The sequence below is a fragment of the Populus nigra genome, chromosome 3 (genome assembly GCF_951802175.1).
Source record: "Populus nigra chromosome 3, ddPopNigr1.1, whole genome shotgun sequence".
NCBI classification, from domain to species: domain Eukaryota; kingdom Viridiplantae; phylum Streptophyta; class Magnoliopsida; order Malpighiales; family Salicaceae; genus Populus; species Populus nigra.
In genome coordinates, this window is record NC_084854.1 from 23814242 (window position 1) to 23839984 (window position 25743).

Genomic DNA, 25743 nt, shown 5'->3' on the forward strand with positions numbered 1-25743 from the left:
GACTTTATAGATGGAATTACCTATAAAATTATTAAAAATATTAATATTTAATTTCTTGTTTGTTATTCTGTTGGTAAAAAGCGTTCAGATACAAAAGACCATTAAAATTCAACTTGACTTTACAAATGGAATCACCTATATAAATATTAAAAATATTAATATATAATATCTCGTCAGTAATTTCGTTGGTAAAATTAAATTAAAAGATCAAAATCAGAATAGACGATGCTTTATCTTATTCTCTCTTCTTATCTCACAGAGTTGTTTCTCTCTCTCCTTCTCAGCTTAAATCATTCATTCTCTTATCTTCTCATCCCCAAGTATCTTCTGAATCTAAATTACTGACGAGAGTTTTTTTGATGGACTATTTTTGTCTGTGAGCCCGTTAGTAATATACGCACCGATGGAATGTGAATGTAAATACCGATAGAAATTTTCATCGGTAAAACTGTTAAATCTGGTAGTGATATTACAGAAAAGCATGATAATATCAGTATACAAAAAGTTAAACCTGATTCTGTAGAACTATTACTCCTGGATTGAATTGAGAGTATTAGAACCAACAATGTATTTGCCTCTACACCGTTGTTTGATGTCAAGATAACTCTGCCTCTTCCTTCTTCTTTTTGTGTATATGCCCCTGCCTCTTGCCCTCTCTTCCTTGCCTTTTGGTTATTATCCTTTTATAGGTGGAAGCTAATCCTTTTAGGAAAGGAAACAAATCACTGAGTTTACGAGGATTGATTCCTAGAAAAAACTTAGGTGCTGGCCACCGATATCTCTTTGCTTGATTTGTGGAGAGAGGATCAAAGTTTCAAAGCTCATTCTTGCATCAGAATGGAAAGGCTGGGCTGCTGGTCTTGAAGGGAGGCTGATTGAGGAAATGTGTTTGGCATGAAATTTGTAGTAGATTATGAGAGTTAAATCATTATTTATTCTGCCATGATTGTAGTCGACATAGTAGAAGACATGTTTCTTTTGTTTCTGTGCCACCAAGAGATTCAATTAGGACTAAGATCGAGCCCTAATGTTTCATAATAAGCAGTCGTTTATGCTTTTCTTTTTATGCTTAGAAATTTGCAAAAACATCAACCAAAATGACATTATTTGCTTTGAAGATTTAAATTGTGTTATTCCTCAATTTAAACCAAACGCATCGTTTCACTTAATGTTTTTTCCAATTAAAATCAAGCCAAATTAACTTCATAATGAAAAATTAATTGAAGATTTTTCCATTAGGAAAGAATTAATTGAAGATTTTTTCCTTCAAAGAAAAATTAATTGAAGATTTTGAAGTTTCTTTTTTTAATGAAAAAATAATTGCAGATTTCAAAGATTTTTCTTTGATGAAAAAATAATTGAAGATTTCTACTTTAATGGGAAAAAATTGTTTTAAATGAACACGGTATTTCTTTCCACCATATTTGATTTTTCTTTTACCGTAATCTTGAATTTCACAAAATATTTTCATTAAGTTTAAAATATCATTATTTCCTTTTTAATTGCAATTTCCTTGATTCTTTCCTAATCAAACATTTAAATTCATTTCATTTTGCCTATTTGATTTCCCATGAATTCGGTTCCCTTTTTTGTATTTCTATGATTGTTTTTTCCCGCACAAAGATTAAATAAAATAATAACAAATAACAAAATGATTAAATCTGACTAATTTTATTGAAAAGGAAATTTGTTTTGGATTTTCTATTTTTATTTGAAATATATAAAATGGGGGGTCAAATTCTGGGTCATTACACATAATATACACTTATAGAAATTTTTAAGATTTCCTACCATAAAAAAGAAACAAAATTACAAGTTCAGAATAATTGAAAGGTTCGTTCCAAAAAATAAAAAACTCATTGTTGTGCTATAAATATGCATTGACATTCAGAATAATTGAGGGATAGATTGAGTATTTCAAGTTCTCAACAAGAAAAAAAAAATACAATATAGTATACACACCACATATAAACAATGGCGAGAGTCTCGTTCAAGGTTGGTCTACTTGTCATATTCTTCATCGTCGCATCAGGTAACTCTCCATGATACCCTATAATGAGAGAAAAATAATAAAAATAATATCAATAAAAGTCGTCGATCTCTTAATTTATTGTTATATATATTTGGATGATTTTAACATGAACAAAGAATATTGATAGGGTTCATCTTGGATGCTGAGGCACAGACACGACATGTGGATTGGTGTCAGAAAGAGATTGAATGTGAAGGTGCTTGTGCTCTTCCCTGTCAAGCCTGTGTATGTAATGACAACAAGTGTGTCTGTGACGATCAGGCCATGGCCAAATCCAAGCCAGCACAAGAGAGGCACGACTGAGAAGTTTAGGGCAACGAGAGATCGAGGCACCACATTGTTTTCTCCCAATAATGATTTTGTAATTCCTCTTCATAAACTGCATGGGTTGCAAAATGATCTCCGTTCTTTTTTTTTTTCCTTAAAAAATGGAATAATTATACCAAATATTAACAAGAAAAGGAAGTAATTAGACGAAGGTGTGTTTGGCATTGTGTTTCGGAAGCGTTTTTGAAAAAAATTAAATTTTTTTTATTTTTTTATTTTAAATTAATACTTTTTGATGTTTTCATATTATTTTGATGTGCTAATATCAAAAATATTTTAAAAAATAAAAAAAATTATTTTAATGTGTTTTAAAATAAAAAACACTTTAAAAAATAATCACTACCACACTTTTAAATACATCCTTTAACATTTGTGTTCATAGGTGATGAACAAATTGATAGTTTTCTATCTGAAGGGAGAAAAGGAAGGTTAATTAAAGGAAAAACAGATTATAACATACTTAAAAATACGTATTTAAGATTAATTTAAAAATAATATCTATTCACATTAAGAGTAATTAGATTTTATTAAAAAATGGTCTTCAATATAAGTTCTTTTTTTTTTTATAATCATCGAGAGAAAATATTTTCCCAATGGAGTCACCATTCTGTCGATATACGATGTCGGGCGACGGCTCCCGCTTTTTTGCTTATTTTAACAAAAAAAGTTTTTTTTCAATTGGGGGAATATAAAGATTTTATTGGAGTCGTCATCTGAAATAAAATTCTTTTTTCTGAAATAAAATAATGTAATTTATCCCATAATCCAACTCCAAGATTTTTACAATGAAAACAGAAAAATTATAAAATTGTGGTTTACTTGAAACTTTCACCATCAATAAATAATGAGTTCATAGGTATTCTTTCTTAGCAATAACTCATGACTACACAAATAATTATTTTTAATAATGTTGAGAGTTACAGTTTAACTGATCGAGTTTTGTATTTGCTTTCTAGAGATCACCGGTTCGAGTCTTATAAACCTCAGTGTCACTGGAGGCTTACATGATCATTAACTTCAGGGCCCGTGAGATTAGTCGACGTATGCACAAACTGACTCGAATATCCATGTTAATAATAAAAAAAACTAATGACCACAAAATATACATCATTAATAACAATGCTTGTTTGAGAGTATGGTTGCGATTGCTTTTCAAAGTGTTTTCACTCATAAATATATCAAAATAATGTTTTTTTATTTTTAAAAAATTATTTTTTATATCAGTACATCAAAATGATTTAAAAATACCAAAAACATATTAATTTGAAGTAAATACAAAAATAAAAAAAATTAAATTTTTTTAAAAACACTTTTGAAACGTAAAAATAAATAAACAAGATCTTGAATTACAACAAAATCAAAGAGAGAAAGGAAAATCTCACAACACTATAACCCTATTTTCTGATAAAATAACCAGCCTAGATATCTCCAATTTTCAACCGAATGGTATGCAATGAAGAGTAACGTGTAATGCACTTATAAGCATTTGGAAACGCAGATCAATCCGTGTTTTTAAAAAATTTAATTTTTTTTGTTAAAAATTAAAATTGTTTTATATATTTTAAATTATTTTGATGCACTGATCTCAAAATTAATTTTTTAAAAATAAAAAAATATTATTTTAATATATTTTAAAATAAAAAATATTTTTAAAAAAAACTGCAGTCATATTTCAAAACAGGCTAGGGTCCAGACCCGACGGTTTATTTTCTTTGTTTCTCACGAGGATGCTCTCTCTCTTTCTCTCATTTCATTCTGCCACTAAAGTCAATTTACAAGAGAGGCAGCCGACACCCCTTGCCTCTTTTCTTCATTTAAAATGTGTGGTGTCTCATTGTCACATGCTGCGGACCACACGCAACACATAACATTTTTATTTATTTTTTATAAGAATTGATGATAGAATATTCTTTTTAGAAGAAAATAATATATTTATTGATGTGTTGATTTCAATTATTCAAAATAATATCGAATCATATAACAAGATTTAACCCAAATGAGAGATTGGATGATATTATTTCTCCTAAGCAGGAAACGATGAATTTTTTTTTAATTAATATGGATGTTCGGGCAGCTTGCGTGTATTTCGACTGATCCCATAAACCCTGAAGTTAACAACCATGTAAGTTTTTAGTGGCCTGAAATTTATAAGATTCAAATTAATGATTTCTAAAAAATAAACCTAGAATTTAACCAATTAAATTATACTTTCAAAATTAACTATAATTTTTTTTATATCCGCCACAAAATCAGGGCCGGATCATTGCTCTAGTTAATAAAGGCATTAACAAATTAATAAGAAACATTAAAGGATTTGAGATGGAAACGCGATTCATCATGAATCACCTCAGTGCTTCTGTTTTTTTTTTTTGTTTGAATTCTTTTTTTTTTATTGAGTCATATTTCCTTTTGTTTAACAATTTTAATTCTTTTATATATTATGAAATGATATTTGAATTATGAACAATAAACCAACTCAAACTTCTTTTTTTCATTCATTACATTTTTTTTCATTTGCACCCTTCTTCTTTTTTTACTTCCTTTTGCTTCCGTTTAATAATTATAATTTGATTTAGCAAAATTAATGCTTTTGAAATCATGAACACACTAAATAATATAAAAATATTAAAAATAATGGAAATGCAACATGAAATAATGATACATTTCATTGTGAATTGTAATAATAATCTATAATGATTTTTTTTTCTTTTTTTTCTGTCACTTAACTCTTTTTTTTTCCAATTTAATAATTTCACATAAAAGTTGACTACAAATTGAATTTGATGTTTTGTTCTTACTAGTCTTATTTGGGGCTCTCATGATGTTAAAAATAAATTTTAATGTTTGAGTTAATGTCTGATTTGACAAAATAAAATTAATTTTATTGAGTTAATTCTTGATATTTCAAATAAAATTAATACATCGATGTCTTAATATTAAAGAAAATATCATCTTGAAAAAAAAAATTAAAGTCAAACCAAGTTTTTTATCAATCATTTTAATTGTCTTTAAACCTATTAAATCTATTCGATCGGTTATGTCCCCAAGGGGTGTAAAATTGTGGTAAAGGGCTTGAGATCTGCACAGCAGGTCTCGAGTTCGAGTCAGAGCGTGCACCTCTTGTAAGAGCCTGGGACAGCCGGGGTTTTACTCACTCACCTGGGCCCACAAAATACGCTTTCCGGGGGATGGGGTTTCCTCGAATAAAAAAAAACTACATATAATTTAATTTTAAACTCAGGTTAATTAAATTTCAAAGTTGAGATATTGAATCGCACGTAATAACAATATTAAATAACTCTATATGTTCTCCATATTTTTTTTAGATATTCAAAAATATTTTGGAGAATGGCGTAGCGCTAATAAATAAATAAACTAGTAAATGCTATTGAACGAGTCGTTAAATTGTTCTCTCTCCAGCTAGCTACATATGGATCCCTGAAAACTGGATGCTAAAAAAAGAGTATCCATCACAACAACAGAGAGATAATCATAATCCGGCCTGCATTTTGATAAAGGATTGACGACCTAAAGACAGTCTGTACGTACACGGTGGAGTAGCCTGCCTGCCTGCCTTCCTTAATTTGCTGCTGTGGTTGTAAACGTCATGCACGCAGCAATGTTTTTTAATAACAACGTCTGCTCCGCTGCACAAGCGGCGATACAGAATATTTATCAAGCAGCATTATAGTAGGAGAGTAGACTGCCTCCTTAATCTGCAGAGAGGACACCACCCAATGCAGCTTCGGTTTCTTCAAGATATTATAGCTGTAAGAGTCACCTGTAGAATAACTTAATTATCCCCTTTGATTTTTAATAACAACGTCTTCCCCCCCTGCTAAAGCGTTGTTTCCATAAACAATACTCCATGATATATATGGAGTGTGTGTGAAAGAAGGTCCACTACTTCCATTAAACACAAGAAACCACTTTATTCTAGTGTGGGTTTGGTTAAAATATTACTGCTCAAAACTTTAATTTTATTTTAAAAATAAAAAGTATTCTTTTAATATATTTTTAAATAAAAAATAATTTAAAATACAACCCCCTTTCTATTTCTATCACACTGCAAAACATGCACTTAACCAGGGGCCGAACAGGAGAGGCAAGCAGGGCCGGCCCTGTCAAACATTTTAAAATTTTCTATTATTTAATATTTTTTAATTTAAATAAATAAACATTTTAATAATATATATTATTATATTAATTTTGGCCTCCCTAAAATGCACCTAGCTCCGCCCCTTCACTTGACTATCATCCCAGATCATCTGATAACCTTTATATAAAGCCCTCGCCCAACACAGAACCACCCATAAAACCTTATATTCAGAGCTAGCCATTTCGAACATATCCATCCTCTATTCTATGGCCATGGCAAACCAACAGCAGCACCAACCATGCCATGGCATAACTGAACAAGCACAAGTTGTTGTGGTCATGGTGCCCTTTCCAGCACAAGGCCATCTCAACCAGCTCCTCCAACTCTCCAGGCTCGTCCTATCCTATAACATCCCGGTCCACTATGTCGGCGCCACCACCCACAATCGTCAGGCCAAGCAGCGCGTGCACGGTTGGGATCCAGACGCCGCAGCGAGTATCCATTTCCATGATATTGAGATCCCTCCTTTTCATTGCCCTCCTCCCAATCCAAATGCCAAAATCAAGTTCCCTTCTCATTTGCAACCTGCTTTCAATGCCTCGTCTCATCTTACAGAGCCTGTTTCAATGCTTGTACGTGCACTTTCATGCAAAGCAAGGAAGATTGTTGTAATTCATGACTCTCTAATGGGGTCTGTGATTCAAGAAGCTCGTTTACTCCCTAATGTAGAGTCTTACATTTTCCGTAGTGTATCTGCTTTTACTGTTTCCTCGTATGCATGGGAACAGCAAGGGAAGAATATTATAGAGGATAATGAGTTGTTTCCACAGGATATTCCTTCTCTTGAAGGGTGTTTTACTGCTGAGTTTGCAGATTTTTTTGCTCGTCAATCTAATTACCAAAAGCTCAACACTGGCTGTGTTTACAACACTTGTAAACTGGTAGAAGGTGCTTATATGGATTTGCTTGAGAAAGAAACAGCTAAGGAAGGCATTAAGCACTGGGCTTTAGGACCTTTCAATCCCGTGACAATACCCGAGAGATCAGAAAAGAAGAGGTTTTGCTTGGATTGGCTTGATAAACATGCAAGAAACTCAGTCATTTACGTGTCGTTTGGGACGACTACAACCTTGGATGATGAACAAATCAAGGAGCTGGCAATTGGGCTGAGAGAAAGTAAACAAAAGTTTATTTGGGCACTACGAGATGCTGATAAAGGAGATGTTTTCAACGGAGAAGAGAGAAGAGCAGAACTCCCAGAAGGGTACGAGGATTCAGTGGATGGGATAGGACTAGTGGTGAGAGACTGGGCACCCCAGCTAGAGATTTTAGCCCATCCGGCAACAGGAGGGATTATGAGTCACTGTGGATGGAATTCTTGCATGGAAAGTATTACCATGGGAGTGCCAATTGCTGCTTGGCCTATGCACTCAGATCAACCAAGAAACGCAGTTCTAATAACAAAAATCCTCAAGATTGGAGTTGTAGTTAAGGAATGGGAGCTAAGAGATGAGATTGTAACGTCAAAGATTGTTGAAAGTGCTGTGAAAAAGCTAATGGCATCGACAGAAGGTGATGAGATGAGAAGGAGAGCAGAAGAAATGGGGGAGTCCGTGCGAGTATCCGCGGCTGAAGGAGGAGTTTCTCGTATGGAGATGGAATCCTTCGTTGCTCATATCACGAGTTAATTTTTTAAGTGGGCACTAATTAAGCTGGTTTCGCTAGCCATAATAAATTTTCAACCTGCAATGAAATGCAGCTAGGCAAGTACAAGAGATCTATACAGTCCTTGTACTCATACTGGATTGTCATTAAATTAATTATAACTTCTGCCGTTTTTGCATTTCAAATAAAAATAAAAGTGTACCGTTTGTTTTTTTTCTCATGCACTGGATACTTCATGAATGCAATCACCTAGACATTAAAGAGTAATTGGTGGGGGGAAAATGCAATAAAAAGATAGAGCGGCGACTACATCATCCAGACCATATTCATCGGTAAATTCCTGTGAATATATAATTAGTAATACACTTCCCCCATTGGCAGGACTCGAGCATGAACTAGAGGGTACTGCATCATCTGATTCTTTGTGACTACATCAAGTGAAACCAACAGATGAAACGGATAATCTTAGCCATAAACCTGAATAGTAGTTCCTCGCCGTCGGTGTACATTGCCAATCATGCTCATCAACAGAGAAGCCTGAAAGTGCTCTTCTTCACCATGTGAATTAATACCCATTTTTCTTCAGTAACTGCAAGCTACGAAAGCTCTTCTTGCAACGTGCGTGCAATCATCTCATCATTCTCTACATGGCTACATTAATCCGTAATATGATCATAATGATCCCTCACACAATCATCTCAGCATTCTTTAGGATGTAAGGAAAAAAACAATGCTATTTGTTTTTCCACTACCAAAAACGTGTTTCATACCCGATAACTATCGATTTCAACAAAATCGATCGCTGTTGGGAATCAATTTTGGGTTTGATTTTTTTGCCTGAGAGATAGAGGGGAATAAGAAGATAGTCGGATATGTTGTTTATGACCATTTCATGCATGTTCAATACATACGAGGATATTATGGTTAATTCCTCGCGGTTTAAAACATGCAGGGTCTTGATATATATATATATATATATATATATATATATATATATATATATATATATATAAAATTTGGTATTTGTATTTTATTTCTTGATAAAAAAAACCTTAACTGGATTTTTGAGGTCATTATATTTTATAGTAAATATAATTTAGTCCCAAACTTGATTTTTTTTCAATTGAATTTGTACATGTGAAATCATAAACTTTTTTCAGTTTCTCAGAATAGATATATGATATTATAAAAAAAAACAATAAAATCATGATGACACCAACTATAATTATAAAAAATAATCACATACATTAATTATTAATCCAGTCATCTAAAAACTATTAAGAAGTTCAGGGAATGATTTTTTTTTCCCAGTTTTATCCAGATATTTCGGTTAAAAAGTGGAGGGAAAAAATAGAGACTTACAAGGACTTGTTTGAAAGAAAAAAAGTAAAGTCAAGGATTAAATGTAAAAAAATAGAAATTTAAGGACCAAAATATATATCAATGAAAATCTTATGTTTTAAGAATATGAGATGTACTGTTATCCTTATGTTGTCTTTTACAATAAATATTTACAAAAATTTAAGGACTAATTAATCACATCTTAAAAAAGTTAATGGGAGAGTGAACTTGAGATTAAAGACAAGTGACCCGTGATTTGTCGTGTCTCGGGTCTATGTTTTGGTAATGTAAAAAGAGATATTCATGCACTAGTAGCATGTTTGAAAGAAGGAAAAAAAAATCCTTACTCAAGTGATCTTATTGCGTCCAATAAAATAATTTTATTTAATTTTATAAGAAAAAAAAAAAGCAATAGATGGACCAAATTTTAAAATAAAAAATAATAATGATCACCTATAGAATAACGCTTGCCATAAAAAAAAATTGAATTTCAAAACAATCCAATATTAAATGATGAAATAGAAAAAAAAATAGAGACAACCCGAGTTAGCATCGCAAACTCACAACCCGAGTTAATTATGAGGCTAGGCTAACCTCATAGAAAGCAAATCAATAAAATTAACGATGTCTAATTATCAATAATCCAAATATACAAGGATGGAAAAAAAATAATAAAAAAAGCCCCAAAAAATAAAAGACATGCAAACCTTACGACACGAGTTAAATAATGCGAACTAGATGGCCTACTAGAAGGTAAAATAACAAAAAAAAAATGAAACCTAACTCTCCTATAAACAAAATATTGAAGGGTGAAGCCAAACAAATATTCAATATTAAAAAAATTACTCGAAAAAAAAAACCCAAACTAATTAGGGCAAACCCACTACACATACGATCCAGGTCATGAAACTAAGATAACCTCATGGAAAGGAAAGCAAAAAAAATCACAAAGCTCAATCTCCAACAAGTTCAATGTTGAAGAATGAAATCATAAAAGAAAATTTGTCTAAAAAAATATATACAAAAAAAGATCGAAGTCAATCCAGGTTAATAATTTATAACCATAACTCAGGTCATGAGATCAAGATCACCACACCAAAAACATTATGAAGCGTAATTCCCAATTAACCCAACGTTCAAGGATAAAATGAAAAAATAATAATTTAAAAAGGATGTGGAGAAAAAAAATAGCAATTAAAATAATCAGGATCAAATTTGACATAAAAATAAAATGAAATAAAATGTTAATGGATGAAATTAAAAAAAAATAAAAAACAAATAGCAATCAAAATAATGATAACCAAATTTAAGATGTAAATTAAATGAAACCAAATGTTAAGGGATAAAATTGAAAAAAAAAATAATAAAAAAGGATTCAAAATAAAATAAAAGGCAATAAAAAGATTGAAAATCAAATTTGATATAATAAACAAATAACAAGATTCCTATAAAATGTTTCAAAACAACATGATTCCCAGTTAAAGGAGAAGAAAAAAGTTTGTTGGAGCCTAACCACTGCACCACCATCGATAAGCGACACACCATTATAAAGAGTGTAGTGTGATGCTTTTAATGTCGTTACGGAAGCTGTTATGATACAACTCATGCATCACTTAAAGACTGCAGAAGCCTCTTAACTAAGCATCAACTTATTATCCTTGCTTGTTAACCCCAGTTCTCGTACTTATTTCAACTTTAATTTTAGTCCCTAACTCTTAATTATTTTATATCAACTGAATTTAGTTTTGTTTTTCAAAATCAAACATCAAATAACTCCCATAATTTTTCCGCAGCATTATGGACTCCCTATATGTGTAGCCAATCAAAAAAACCGTTAAATTCAATACCAAAAAAATTAAATATAGGAGAGTTAAATTAAAAAAAATAAGAAATGAAAGGAAAAAAAAGGCTTATTCTCTCCCCTACCCTTGAAACTTTGTCCTTGAAAAGGATATGAATATTTATCAATTATTCAATTTCAGTCCTTGTAGCCTTAATTATTTTACATTGATGAGATTATATTTAATTTTTTCAAATTAGCAGAGATTCAGGTTTGTTTAATGACATAATGAGCACACAATACATGACATCAACAAAAATAAAAAATCTGAATTCCAAATAAATTTAACATAACATGATCAAATAAAAAAAAATATATTAAATAACTGGAAAAAAAAATCATTATTCTTGAACTGTGATTTGTGAGGAAGGGAATAATGATTTCCCCTCCTTAACTAGTTCCTCTCTAGTTTAGTTTTTGTTCATTAAATAATAATAAGTTCACTTCTTACTACCTAAACTAACCTTTTGATTACCATATGAGATCATCATGATAAGTTTAATTTGTTTGGTATTATGGTATTTATTATTTTTTAAAGTGTTTTTTTTAGTATATTAATATATTATTTTTAAAAAATTTATTTTTAACATTATCATATCAAAACTATTAAAAAACATAAAAAAAATTGAAGAAATTTTTTTTTCTTCAAAAGTGTTTTTGCATTGCAAAACACAAACAATAGCGACATGGTCACATTAGGCTTCAAGTTTGTATCTAGGAATTTTGGTTTTAGCTACTTTGATCATTTACAAATAGAAATTATTAGCATTAACATTAGTAAAAAGTAAAAATAGAAGTTCTTGTTATGCGCAACATCATAAAACATTATTTATTGTGATAATATTATTTATTTTATTTATTTGTTTTTTGTTTTTTTAAGACATTTTGATTTATTGAAAATTAGATTTCATGATTTGTTATGGTTTATTTTTTATGTGGTTATCCTAATCTTATAACTCGTGTCGCGAGTTTAACGGGTTGATCATGTTAAGTTGAGTTTTGTTTTTTTCTTTAATCGGTATTCTTTTTAGTTTTATTATCAAACATTTAATTGACTGAGAATTATACTTTATAATTTATTTTAGTTTGCTTTTTATAAAGTTATCTTAGTCTTATAATCCGAATCATGAGTTTTTCAAATTAATCTGGGTAGACTCAAGTTGTTTTAGTGTCTTATTTTTAGATTGATTTTTTTTTTCAATTTTATTTTTCAACAATGGGTTGATTGAGAATTAAACTTTATAATTTGTTTTGATTTTTTTTATACGAGGCTATCACAATCTTATGACCTGAATCGTGAGTTTGACATATTAACCCAATTTTTTTTATTTACTTTCTATGAAATTATCTTGGTCACATGATTAAGGTCATGAGCTTAAAGAGTCAACCGGATTTGACTTGGGTTGTTTTATTTGTGTCAGTTTTTTAATCGAGTTTTTCTTAATTTCAACATTCAATTTTGGATTGATTGAAAATTAAGTTTTATAATTTATTTTTATTTATTTTATATTAGGTTATCATAGTTTCATAATCTGAATCGTGGATTGATTGAAAATTAAACTTCAAGTTGTTTTTATAAATACACATTAGCATAATTGTCGACACATTTACATCCTAATTACTTGTCGGTAAAATACTTTACATTGCAATCAACATCTTAATTATTATACATGATAAATGCTATATCAATAAATATCCTAACGTTAGTATAGTATAGAGGGATTGGGAGCTTTCAAGTATCATTTTAGTATCTGTGTATGATAGCATGGTGGCTGTTAAGGTATTTTTTTTATTTTATTTTTTGGAAATTACATCACATTAAAATCAATAATTAATAGATCTTGTTTGTTTTTATATTTTAAAAATATTTTATAGAAAAATTGAATTTTTTAATTTACTTTAAATTAATATTTTTTTAGTGTTTTTAGATTATTTTGATACGGTGATATTAAAAATATTGTTTAAAAATTAAAAAAATATTATTTTAATACATTTCTAAATAAAAAAACTTTAAAACATAACCGCAAGAATATTTTCAAAAAGACTCAACATATGAGGGTATTGTAATTCTACTGGCTTAAGTTGCAAACTATTAAATATTTTTATTTATTATATCATAATAATTTATCCTATTTCTTTGTAACTTAAGTAATATCTTATAATTATATTAGCTGTTGATACTACTTTTCCATCACGACTCAAAAGATGTAATGTCGTCTGAAAAATACAAATATTATTCACTACATAATATAAATATTACTATCATGAATTGTTAAATAGATTCTTTGAGAGTATGTTTGTTTTTTAATTTCAATTATTTTTTAAAAGTGTTTTAAAATTATTTTTTATTTGAAAAAATATGAAATTAATATTTTCTTTTAATTTTTATATATAGATATAAAAATATTATTTTAATATATTTTTATTAAAAATAATTTTTAAAAAACATGCATAGTTGGTGGTGTGATAGTTCTTAAATATTTATTTTATTTTTTTACAAATATCGAAGTATCATTCCAGTAGGCGATTGGTAGTATATGGCTCACAAGTTTTCATGATGTTCGTTCTTTTTTGCAATCATTGGAGAAAATTTTTAGATATTTATATGTGTGTATAAAAAAAATTCGGACATTTAAAATATGTTTACCAAATAAAACTATTTTTTTTTTATTTTTTTCAATAAAAAATTAAAAGAAATATGTTAATTTGTTGGGAATGAAGAATAATTTTTTATTTATTGAAAATACTAGAAATAAATCAAGACCATAAATATATATTTTTTAAATTATCAAAAATCATAATTTAAAATAGTATCTTATATCCATGAATTTTATTTTACTCTATTAAATATTATAATAAAAAATACATCATTAAATAAAAATATTTACATTAGATTTATAATAAAAGTTAAATTCAGTATACTAAATAAATAAAAAAATAATTTCACTAAAAAAATTTATATTCAAAATAAAAATTGTATTGTTCATGCTTTTATTTATTTCTTTATTTAAAAAATATTGGAATAATTATAAATAAAAAAATATAAAATACATCCAAATTAAAATTTTAAGATAGAGAAATATTTTTTTTCTTACTTAATTTTTTATAAAATATTACTGTTTTTAACCTTTAAGCTTTGAAATTCCTGCGTAGGCAGTGGTTGCCACGTGTAAGTCAGTACAAGAAACGATCCCTCTAATCTACCGTCAACTGTACCAAATCACAACTTCTCACTGTCTCCCTCTCCCTTCTGTTTGGAGAGAATGAAATCTCTTCAATCTCCTTCAACTTTGAAGGCCTAAAGAAAATTAAAATTAAAGGAAAAAAAAAAATCATAAAAAGAAAAACGTTAACAAAATGGCACCCACACGGCGCACGTTAGCACTTAGCGATGCTTCCTACACCGTCTGTGTCACCTACGGTCCTTCTCGTTCTCTCACTATCCTCCGCACCCCCTTAACCTTTCTTCTCTCCTCGCTTCTTCTTCTTCTCTCTCATAATAACACAATTCCTATTAGGGTTTCATATTTTATTTTTTCTCTCTCTCTACAAAAGAAAAGGAGAGAACAAAAGTCTGTCTTATGTTCTTCAAAAGCCTAAGCTTTCATGGAAAACAGGAGACAAGCCAAGGACTCGCTTTCTTACTCCAATTTATTCAATCTTGAGGTTTGTTCACATGGGATTTTGGTTTTCTCAATCGGGTTCTTTTTAGTTTTTTGAATTACCCACCCTTTTTGGTTTTTTCAGATTGGATTAATTTGTTAATTTTGGGATTCGGTGAGATGGGTTTATTGAATTTGCTGAATTTGTGTGTTTTGATTTGTTTTTGCTTAATGGGTTTATGATTTTTTGGGTTTTCTTTTTCTTTTTTCCTTTTGTTTTTAGTCTTTGGTGAACTTCAGAGTTCCACAACCTGATGATGAATTTGATTATTATGGGAGTAGTAGTCAGGATGAGAGCAGAGGTAGCCAAGGTAACTTAATTTTGTTGTTTTGAATGATTTATTTTCTATTTCGATTGGAATTACAAGGACCCAGTTGGATTTTATGCTTTTTTGTATGCTCTATAACTGTTGATTTTTATACTCTCTTTGTCTGTATGAGTCTATTGTTCGTGAAAACTTGATTGTCGGAGGTGAATTGAGCTGGAGAGAAGTGTATTTATGTGTTTGTGCAATGTGGTTGGCTACGTATAGGTGGAGCAATGGCGAATAGGAATCTATCAGAGAGGGAATTGAATTCGGTGAAGAGAAAGAGGCGGTATAACAACAGCGAGGGAGAGGAGGAAGATAGACATTTCAGGGCACGCATTACAGAGGATAAGTATCGCTCAATGCTGGGAGAACATATTCAGAAGTACAAAAGGAGGTATAAGGATCCCTTGCCAAGTCCTGCTCCTCCTCCTCCCCGTATGGGGATTCCCATTCCAAAGAGTAGTTTGGGTGGTTCAAAAACTAGGAAGCTCGGGAGTGAGCAGCGAGGAGGGTTACATGACATGGAAACCACGTCTGAATGGGCCAATGACATTACTCCATCAAAACGCAGAGACTACCATGAACCGGAGTTTACACCCAAGTATGTTCTAGCATTATGAGCATTGGAATGGATGAATTTTTGAATTTTTGCATGATTATTGTTTTCATTTTTTGATTGCTCTGAAGGTCATTTTTTTTTCCAAATGTTTTGCAGAATATACTATGAACCTCCTTATTTGGATATTGGGGATGGTGTCACTTATAGGATACCCCCCTCTTATGATAAGCTTGCAGCATCATTAAACTTGCCAAGCTTCTCAGATATGCGGGTGGAGGAATTTTACTTGAAGGGCACCTTAGATTTGGGTTCCTTGGCAGCAATGATAGCCAATGATAAAAGGTTTGGGCCTAGAAGCCAAGCAGGGATGGGAGAGCCCCAATCACAATACGAATCACTTCAGGCAAGATTGAAGGCATTGACAGCTTCTAGCTCAGCTGAGAAATTCAGTCTCAAGATATCTGAAGAGGCATTGAATTCCACAATCCCAGAAGGAGCAGCTGGAAATATAAGACGCTCTATTTTGTCAGAGGGTGGTGTAATGCAGGTTTACTATGTTAAGGTTTTGGAGAAAGGAGACACATATGAGGTTTGTCCTTCCTTTGAACTATGATTAGGCTATGGGAAGGATTTTTTTTTTTGTTACAATTCAGAGTTATTGATGAACCTTTTTTTTTTATTATTATTATCTTCTATTTTCCTGAGATGCAGATCATTGAGCGGGGTCTACCTAAGAAGCCAAAGATAATTAAAGACCCTTCCATCATTGAGAGGGAGGAAATGGAGAAGATTGGCAAGGTTTGGGTAAACATTGTCAGAAGAGACATACCTAAGCACCATAGGATTTTCACTACGTTGCATCGAAAGCAACTAATTGATGCCAAGAGGTTCTCAGAAAATTGTCAAAGAGAGGCACGTACATGTCATATGGCTTATGCAGTTTTTCCTTGCATTTTTTTGTATCTATGGATGATCTCTTTATTTCAGCTTTGTAGTACTAGGCTTGTATGTTTTAGTAACAATTCCTTTTATGTTTCAGGTCAAAATGAAGGTCAGTAGATCACTCAAAATAATGAAGGGTGCTGCGATTCGCACTAGGAAGTTAGCTAGAGATATGCTGCTGTTTTGGAAGCGAGTGGATAAGGAGATGGTACTTTCTGTTTCCTTGCTGAACTTTTGCTCTGTTTTCATTTCAATATAATGGACACTGTCATCTTCTAGGTAAGTGCTGTGTTGCAATTAAGAGTTCTGAATAGGACACAGTATAGGAGTACATTCGCATGTGGAAACTCTTTTATCTCTTCCCCGTGGCTTCTGTTACTCTGTTTGTGGAGTGTTTAAATGTGTGCTGAAACACACTCTTGTTATCTAGGGATCATTGATTGGTATAATAGTAAATGTCTCAACCTTGCCAGTACGGCTGTAGATTCTGATCTTGTAAGCGGTTGCATCATGTGACATTGTTTAACAGCAAGACTGTTCCAAATTTAACCTGCTAGGAGTCCATTTTACTTATCTGCATGATGGACTTTTTTAGCTTAAATCCTCTTATCATTAGAGATGTGGTCCTATGGAAAGTGAATAAACAACCTGGTTACTAATCTGGTGGATATTTTTTCATCTATTGGGAGCCCTAGTGGGATGCAGTTTACTGACATCTGTTTCTAATCCAAGTGATTAATATTTGTCTGCGATGTAAACTTCTAAGTTAACAACTGAAAAACTGTTTTATAAAAAGTCATCCTTGCCTTTTTCTTTGGTTATTTACTAAATCCTTCTCTAATTGTTTGCAACGTTCAAATGCCTTCCCTTGTAGGCAGAGGTGAGGAAAAAGGAGGAAAGAGAAGCAGCAGAAGCTTTGAAGCGTGAACAAGAGCTCCGGGAAGCAAAAAGACAGCAGCAAAGGCTCAATTTTCTCATACAACAAACAGAACTCTACAGTCATTTCATGTCAAACAAACCAAGTTCACAGCCCTCAGAAGCTTTGCCAATTGGAGATGAAATGACAGATGATCAAGGAATGGATTTGAGCACTGCTGAAGCAGGGCCTGATGATCAGGAAGAAGATCCCGAGGACGCTGAATTGAGAAAAGAGGCTCTCAAAGCTGCTCAAGATGCAGTCTCGAAGCAGAAATTGTTAACAAGTGCTTTTGATATTGAGTGTTCAAAGCTGCGTGAAGCTGCTGATATTGAGGGACCTATAAATGATGCCTCAGTTGCAGGATCTAGCAACATTGATTTGCAGACACCGTAAATGTTTTTTAAATGTGCCCCCTTTCTTAATAGTATTAGTTGTGAATTTTTTTTTGGTTTATCATGTTTTCCTTTTGAATTTCTGCATCACTTTAATGAGCTTATTATTACCAATACTTGCAGCTCCACCATGCCTGTTACATCAACAGTTCAGGCACCGGAGTTGTTTAGAGGTAGCCTCAAAGAATATCAGTTGAAGGGTCTTCAGTGGCTGGTTAATTGTTATGAGCAGGTAAGGTAAACTCAACATCGGTACTAGATAAAATTTTCCATTGAAATCATCTCATAGTAATTCATGTTGTCTCAGGGTTTAAATGGTATACTTGCTGATGAGATGGGCCTTGGAAAGACTATTCAAGCCATGGCATTCTTGGCTCATTTAGCTGAGGTGATTATTCTAGTTGTGGTACATTAAAACATTTCAGTATGTTTTTTTTAATAGCCTTACACTAACTTAATTGCTGCACCCAGGAAAAAAATATTTGGGGTCCTTTTCTGATTGTTGCTCCAGCTTCTGTCTTGAATAACTGGGCTGATGAAATCAGTCGCTTCTGCCCTGACTTGAAAACCCTTCCATATTGGGGTGGGCTTCAAGAGCGGATGGTACTTAGGAAAAACATTAATCCAAAGCGCCTTTACCGAAGGTAATTTTCTTGTAATGGCCATCCATTGATTTCTTGAAGACAAAATAATGGGTAGTTCAATGGAGAGGATTTGACACTCACTGGGCTGATCACATAATTAGATATGGTCAGCGTGTATCAAGATAAAACAGGTGCTAGTGAGGACCACATCATAATTTTCCTCTTTGGATTTTTTTTCATTTGATTTTTAGGAACTCTTAGGGTTTTGTTTGTTCAGACATGACTAGGAGTTTTATGAGGTTACAGGCTCTGATTTCTGAAATCAAACTAACATTCTACTCTCTGCATTATTTTTGATAGGTTAAAGCCATTGGAAATTCAACTTCACTTTAGATATATGATGCCATAAGCAAATGAAAGAGAAAATCAATATGCGTATTATAATTGCCTCTGCAAGCACCTTGGATGCTTTAGAGTTTTGGGTTATAAACTTGTTTCCTACAAACTAAGCCTTTGGTGGTTTTTGTAGTTTACTCTCATTTTGTGTCTTAAGCCAGCTCTTAAGATGCTTTCATTCAAAGAATTTTTGCTTCTATTTCTCATGTCACTAAATTAAGCATTTGCCATGCTTTATTCTGATGTTAATAATCAATCATTTTCTTTCTTGCCAGGGATGCTGGTTTTCACATTCTCATTACCAGCTATCAATTGCTAGTGTCTGATGAGAAGTATTTTCGGCGTGTGAAATGGCAATACATGGTATTAGATGAAGCCCAGGCTATTAAAAGTGCTAACAGGTTCTTAACTCTATAACCAGATTTTGCTTACTAGATTTTCCTCATTAATCATCGTTTCAAGAGCAGCGCCATGTTTAAATGAGTTTAACTTTTGCTCTCATTTGAACTGTTCTTAATGTCATTTGTTCTTCCCTGTCTTTCCAAAGCATACAAAAAAGAGAGAAGAAATCATACTATGCTTTTACTCTCATCTGATGACTGGATACTTTTGACAGCATAAGATGGAAGACATTGCTCAGTTTTAATTGTCGTAATCGCTTGCTGCTGACTGGTACACCGATTCAGAATAACATGGCAGAATTGTGGGCCCTTCTGCATTTCATCATGCCGACATTGTTTGACAGCCATGAACAGTTCAATGAGTGGTTTTCTAAAGGGTACGTTTCTTTTGCTAAAGTGCATGCTTGCTTTTGGAGCATACTAGACCTAAAATTTAACTTTTATTTTGTTTTCAGAATTGAGAACCATGCAGAACATGGGGGTACATTAAATGAACACCAGCTAAACAGATTGGTGAGTATGCTTTATTGCTTTTCGTAGGTTTCCATTGCCAGCATGAATAATAAATTGTTTGTTAGATGTGCATCCTGCACAATTCTGTAGCATTAGAATCTGATGCAGAATACTAAGGGATCATGCAAAAAATGAAACCTAAACATCGAACTGTTCTAAAACAATGAATTGCCTCATGGATCCTTCAAATTTTTGTTAAGATAGTGCGGGGCTTATGCGAGGCTCTTGATGTTTTAGAGGCACAAGTAATTTCGATTCTCTGATGTTGCTTGGTTTTTATGTGTTCCCGTGTTTTCTTGGAATTCAGACAGTACCACATGTAACCTCGTAACTTTTTATGCGTGCTGGTTAGAGCAATTCTCTGTGTTAATTGAATGCAAGGTGGTGGACTTTTTTTAGTCAAAAAGATTTTTCCTAATCAGTTTATGATATGTAGTTTCTCTTACCCTTTTCTAAACTCGCACTGCTGTTTTCTTCCCCCTATGGTATCCGACTTGTGTCTTGGTCTTTACCTTTGACAGCATGCAATTCTTAAGCCTTTTATGCTGCGTCGAGTGAAGAAAGACGTGATTTCCGAGTTAACAAGGAAAACAGAAGTTATGGTGCACTGCAAGTTGAGCTCTCGACAACAAGCTTTCTATCAAGCTATTAAGAACAAGATATCTCTTGCTGAGTTGTTTGATGGCAACCGTGGACATTTCAATGAGAAGAAAATTATGAATCTAATGAACATAGTCATTCAGCTGAGAAAGGTAGCCTATTATTTTGCTGGGGGTTTCTTACATTCCACTCCATAATGTTTTTATTATGTAATTATGTTGTGCAAACCTTTGAATAATATGCTATTTTATTGTCTATTTACAAAAAAACTGAATGTTTTATTTTCTTGAGGTAGGTTTGCAACCATCCAGAATTGTTTGAAAGGAATGAGGGAAGCACATATTTCTATTTTGGAGAGATTCCCAATTCTTTTCTTCCCCCTCCTTTTGGGGAGTTGGAGGACATACATTATTCAGGAGGTCGAAATCCTATCACATACAAGGTACTTCTTGAGTTGTTGTCTGTGATTAGAAAAAAAATTGTTATATTTTGACAAACTCAAAACTAGAAGAGTAAAGTCTCCATGGTTACAACTGTAGTTTCCTTTCAAAGCAGTAGCCATGATATTTTTTGACACTACAACACTTTTCCCACCCAGGTGCCAAAAGTAGTCCACAATGAGATTGTCCAAAGTTCCGAGGTTCTTTGCTCAGCGATTGGACGTGGTGTTGGCAGAGAGTCATTTCAAAAGCACTTTAACATATTCTCTCCTGAAAATGTGTATCGGTCTGTATATGCACAGGACAATATCTCAGATAGATTGCTTAAGAGTGGGACATTTGGTTTTACCCATTTGATGGATTTGTCCCCAGCAGAGGTTGCATTTCTGGCAACTAGTTCATTTATGGAGAGGCTGTTGTTTTCTATTATGAGACAGGGCCAACAATTTTTGGATGGAACCATAGACTTGCTCATGGAAGACATGGAAGATGACAATGGCAATCACCTTGAGAAATGTAAAGTACAAGCTGTCACACGAATGTTATTGATGCCATCAAGATCTGAGACAGATATCCTAAAAAGGAAAATTGCAACAGGCCTTGCTGATAATCCGTTTAAGGCTCTAGTTAACTCTCATCAGGACAGGCTTCTGTCCAGCATTAAGCTCCTTCACTCAACTTACACGTCCATCCCACGGACTCGAGCTCCACCGGTATATTTGGATTCTCAGATTGTCTATTTTTTAATCATTAAAGAATTGTTAACCTTTGAACATTTTATTAATATACTAACGTTTTCTCACCTACATAGATTGATGGCCAATGCTCAGACAGAAACTTTGCCTACCAAATGATGGAAGAATTGCACCAACCCAGGGTCAAGAGGTTGTTAATTGGGTTTGCACGCACATCTGAATTTAATGGACCCAGAAAGCCAGAGGGTCCTCATCCTTTAGTTCAGGAGATTGAATCTGAACTACCTGTTTCACAACCTGCTCTTCAGTTGACATACAAGATTTTCGGTTCTTGCCCCCCCATGCAAAGCTTTGACCCTGCAAAGCTTCTTACGGTGCAAACCTCTCTGATTCTCATGTCCTTTTAATCAACTCAAAATTGTATTTTGTAATGCTTATATTTGGATTGTATTTGTTTTTTATATAGGATTCTGGAAAGCTTCAAACACTTGATATTTTACTAAAACGATTGCGAGCTGAAAACCACCGGGTTCTATTGTTTGCACAAATGACGAAAATGCTAAATATTCTTGAGGTACATTTAGTTTTCCAGTTATTCACTATAGTCGTTACAAGGGTACTAAGGAGACGAGAAGTTGTTTCTGAGGATCTTGTAGAAAATATGCTCATGGTGAAACAACATTATTTTGGGATTAAGGCATAGTTGAATTGATTTATTTTGTAAATTAGTCGAGGCTTATTCTTTCTTTGTTTTTATGACTTGATGTACAGCCGTATTAGTTCAGCCAAATTGGCTATACATTTGATTAGCTTTGTGCATAATAATTGGCTGGCATTTGTTGCTGTAATCCAACATCAGTACGGGCTACAATAGTCTTCTTTTTCAAGAAAAGCAAATGCCAGTTGGAACTTGCTCTTGAATATTCAATGGCAAGACTCCACATTACATGATCTGTTTATTTCATAAAATGGTTTGTGGTGACTGTCACCATGAATAATGACTTCAGTATTGATTTGGATTTTCTATGTTTAGAAATAGCCTCTTAGTGTCACTAATATATATTTGAATTTCTCTTATCCTTTATGTCCATCTTATCTGCATTTTGCTTTCAAATGACAATTTGTGCTTGAGCTACAATTTCCATTATGATTAGGTCAATTAGTTGACTTTTCTTCTTTGCCATTTTTTTAGGAAATTTGTTTTGGTGCTAACTTGTGTACAATTGCAGGACTACATGAATTATAGGAAATATAGATATCTTAGACTTGATGGGTCCTCCACCATCATGGATCGTCGGGATATGGTCAGAGACTTCCAGCTTAGGTTGTTATTTTCTTTGCTGTGTGATTTTGTTTTGAAGAGCACCCCTTTCTTGTCAATTTCTCATTTTTGAAAGTGAGTTAACTTTTTTACCTCCTGGGATTGCAGGAATGATATTTTTGTATTCTTGCTGAGTACCAGAGCTGGTGGGCTTGGTATCAATTTGACAGCTGCCGATACTGTTATTTTTTATGAAAGTGATTGGAATCCTACACTAGATTTACAGGCAATGGATAGAGCACATCGGCTGGGCCAGACAAAGGATGTTAGTTCTCTCCAGATTGTTCTATCTGTTTTTCACTTATGGCATAACCATAAACTTTTCATGCATTTCCTTTGAGATTGTCTTCCTTGTTCAGACAGTGATCCTCTATTCAAATGAGTTTTTGAGCTTGCACACACAAAATGGTTTTTCTAGTTCTGACTATACATAGAATTCTCAGCTTAGTTTTATTTGAGTTCTGAATAACACTTAAGTACTCTTTCATGGTGTAGGTTACTGTCTACCGGCTCATTTGTAAAGAGACGGTTGAGGAAAAGATTTTGCAAAGAGCAAGCCAGAAACATACTGTGCAACAGCTTGTTATGACAGGTGGTCATGTTCAGGATGATCTCTTGGCTCCTGAGGATGTGGTGTCCTTGCTTCTGGATGATGCCCAGTTGGAGCAGAAGTTGAGAGAAATACCACTGCAGGTGAGGTTTATATGTGGTATTGGTTGTAATTTTCTTTTCAAGAACTCAGTTAAATTGCTGATAATTTTCTCTTGGTATAGGAGTTTTTGCCCTTTCCCTCCTTGTAAAACTGGCCTTTAGAATATTCACTAGAAAAGGAAAAGTAAAATTAGGAGCTAGAAAGCAAGGAATGAGCGATAGAAGTAGCCTTAAATTTAAGTTGCTTATAGAATATGTGATCACCTTTTTATCAATTTGCTGTTTTCAGGCCAAGGATAGACAAAAGAAAAAACCAACAAAGGCCATACGGGTAGATGCAGAAGGTGATGCAACTTTCGAAGATTTGACTGAAACTGTCACTCAGGGTACTGGAAATGAACCATCTGAGGACACAGAGAAATTGAAATCCAATAACAAAAAGGTATTATGATTTCTAAGTAGATTTTATGATTCAATCCCTTAATTTCTTTTCTACCTTTACATTTGAAAAGGCCGCCTCACTTTGTCCACTTTGTCAAGATATGGTATTAAGTAGCATTAAGAACCCCCCACCTCCTCTTCTGAATAAATGTCAACGGAAAAAAAAAAGGTGAAAAGGAATTACCCTGAGTTATTTGTGAAAGATTTAGGTGAGTGCATACGAGAGCCTTGAGATATCAAAGGTAAACTCTACCCTATATATTTTGTTACCTCGACCATAAAGGTGAGCTGTACTCGCTATGGCTTGCATTTTGTTTTTTATATTCTGTCTTGATCTGGTAGCCTGGTACTGCCTCTCTCCTTTTGATTCTGGAGTAAATACATGGCCTATAGTCAAAAGTTACAGATCAATTATTATCTGATATTGAGCTGAGGTACCGAAGGATATCCCTGCTTTCAGTTAACAGCTGCTTATATGCAACGTTCTCCATGTCCATTGCTTTATGTTTTTACTGACAAGCACATATCTTGTGCAGAGGAAAGCTGCTTCTGACAAGCAGACTACACCAAAGCCTAGGAATTCACAGAAGAATGAACTGAATTCTACATCAATGGACTATGAATTGGACGATCCTTTTCTAAATGATGAGCCACAGTCACAGCGACCCAAGAGGTTGAAGAGGCCAAAGAAGAGTGTAAATGAGAAACTCGAACCAGCATTTACTGCCACACTCCAAGTTGATTCATCGCAGATGCAATATCCACATGCAAATAATCTTCCTTCTACATACTCAAACCCATGATTATAATATGCAGTAAGAAGGTTGAATCCATTGATGTGGCTGCAGGACTTTGTTCAACGCTTGGGTTGCCAGGCTCATCTCAGAGGAGGCACCTTGATTTCCACCTATTGCGGCCAGGGCTATAGAAGAAACTGGAGCAGCGTTGAGAAGAACCAAACCCAGCAACATCGTAGTATGTATATACAATTTTTTGGATTTGAGTTCTAGGTCAACTAATTATTACTACGGATCTGAGTCTGTATAGGCGGGTTTGCTCTTTGTTCCTTGTGTAGTAGTATATATTCCAGGTCTTGTAAACCTATTTGCCCACGACCATAAAATGTTGTGGGTCGAGGAACTAGACTTAAAGAAATTTTTTAATGGGCAATCTTTTTTACAGCTCTGTAATGCTCTCTGTCGCCCCCGTCATCCTTCAAGAATCGTGAATGGCATGGCAGCTTGCAAACCATTTTGCTGATGGTTGTGGTAAAACGAATTCAAAAGTCTAGATTTATTTATTTTATCATCCTTTTTCTTCTTTGTTAACCAAACAACTACAGTGATAGTCAACCTTCTTTCTGGTATTCATTCCTTTCACTTTACGAAATCTATCCTATCCTATCAACCTGGTGTTGAGAACAAACAACCTGGTGAGTTGAGAAGAGGCGGCAGAGTAGTGGTGAACGAAGGGGAATAAGGATTTCTGTCATCGAAGCAAACTGGGTTTTCTTTCTTCTATTTAAAATTCTTCTTAAAAGATAAGATTATTTTTTTTTTAACTCTTTGAACATGCTAGTCACCTGACATTTAACGTTGATGTTGGCAAGCTC

At 33.1% G+C, this 25743-nt stretch overlaps 2 protein-coding genes across 4 annotated transcripts; both read left to right on the plus strand.

Moving 5' to 3' along the window:
* The first annotated feature begins 6694 nt into the window (after positions 1-6694).
* On the plus strand, positions 6695-8340 carry LOC133687905 (zeatin O-xylosyltransferase-like). The gene has a single exon (XM_062107243.1). It carries the CDS (start codon positions 6725-6727, stop codon positions 8144-8146), a length of 1422 nt encoding a protein of 473 aa, XP_061963227.1. The 5' UTR covers positions 6695-6724; the 3' UTR covers positions 8147-8340.
* A 6213-nt stretch (positions 8341-14553) lies between these two features.
* Positions 14554-25316, plus strand: LOC133689192 (chromatin-remodeling ATPase INO80-like). 3 transcript variants are annotated; one of them, XM_062108973.1, is made up of 24 exons: positions 14554-14970; positions 15052-15081; positions 15190-15277; positions 15500-15878; positions 15993-16425; positions 16548-16748; positions 16876-16986; positions 17653-18086; positions 18213-18321; positions 18397-18477; positions 18561-18733; positions 19345-19470; positions 19686-19847; positions 19926-19983; positions 20505-20735; positions 20879-21025; positions 21182-21736; positions 21835-22092; positions 22185-22292; positions 22948-23042; positions 23148-23304; positions 23535-23732; positions 23980-24132; positions 24668-25316. In XM_062108973.1, exons 4-24 carry the CDS (start codon positions 15508-15510, stop codon positions 24932-24934), a joined length of 4428 nt encoding a protein of 1475 aa, XP_061964957.1. In that variant the 5' UTR covers positions 14554-14970; positions 15052-15081; positions 15190-15277; positions 15500-15507; the 3' UTR covers positions 24935-25316. The 3 variants fall into 3 exon arrangements, with proteins under 3 accessions (XP_061964957.1, XP_061964956.1, XP_061964958.1); XM_062108972.1 differs by lacking the exon at positions 15052-15081; XM_062108974.1 differs by lacking the exons at positions 15052-15081; positions 15190-15277.
* Positions 25317-25743: the final 427 nt, after the last annotated feature.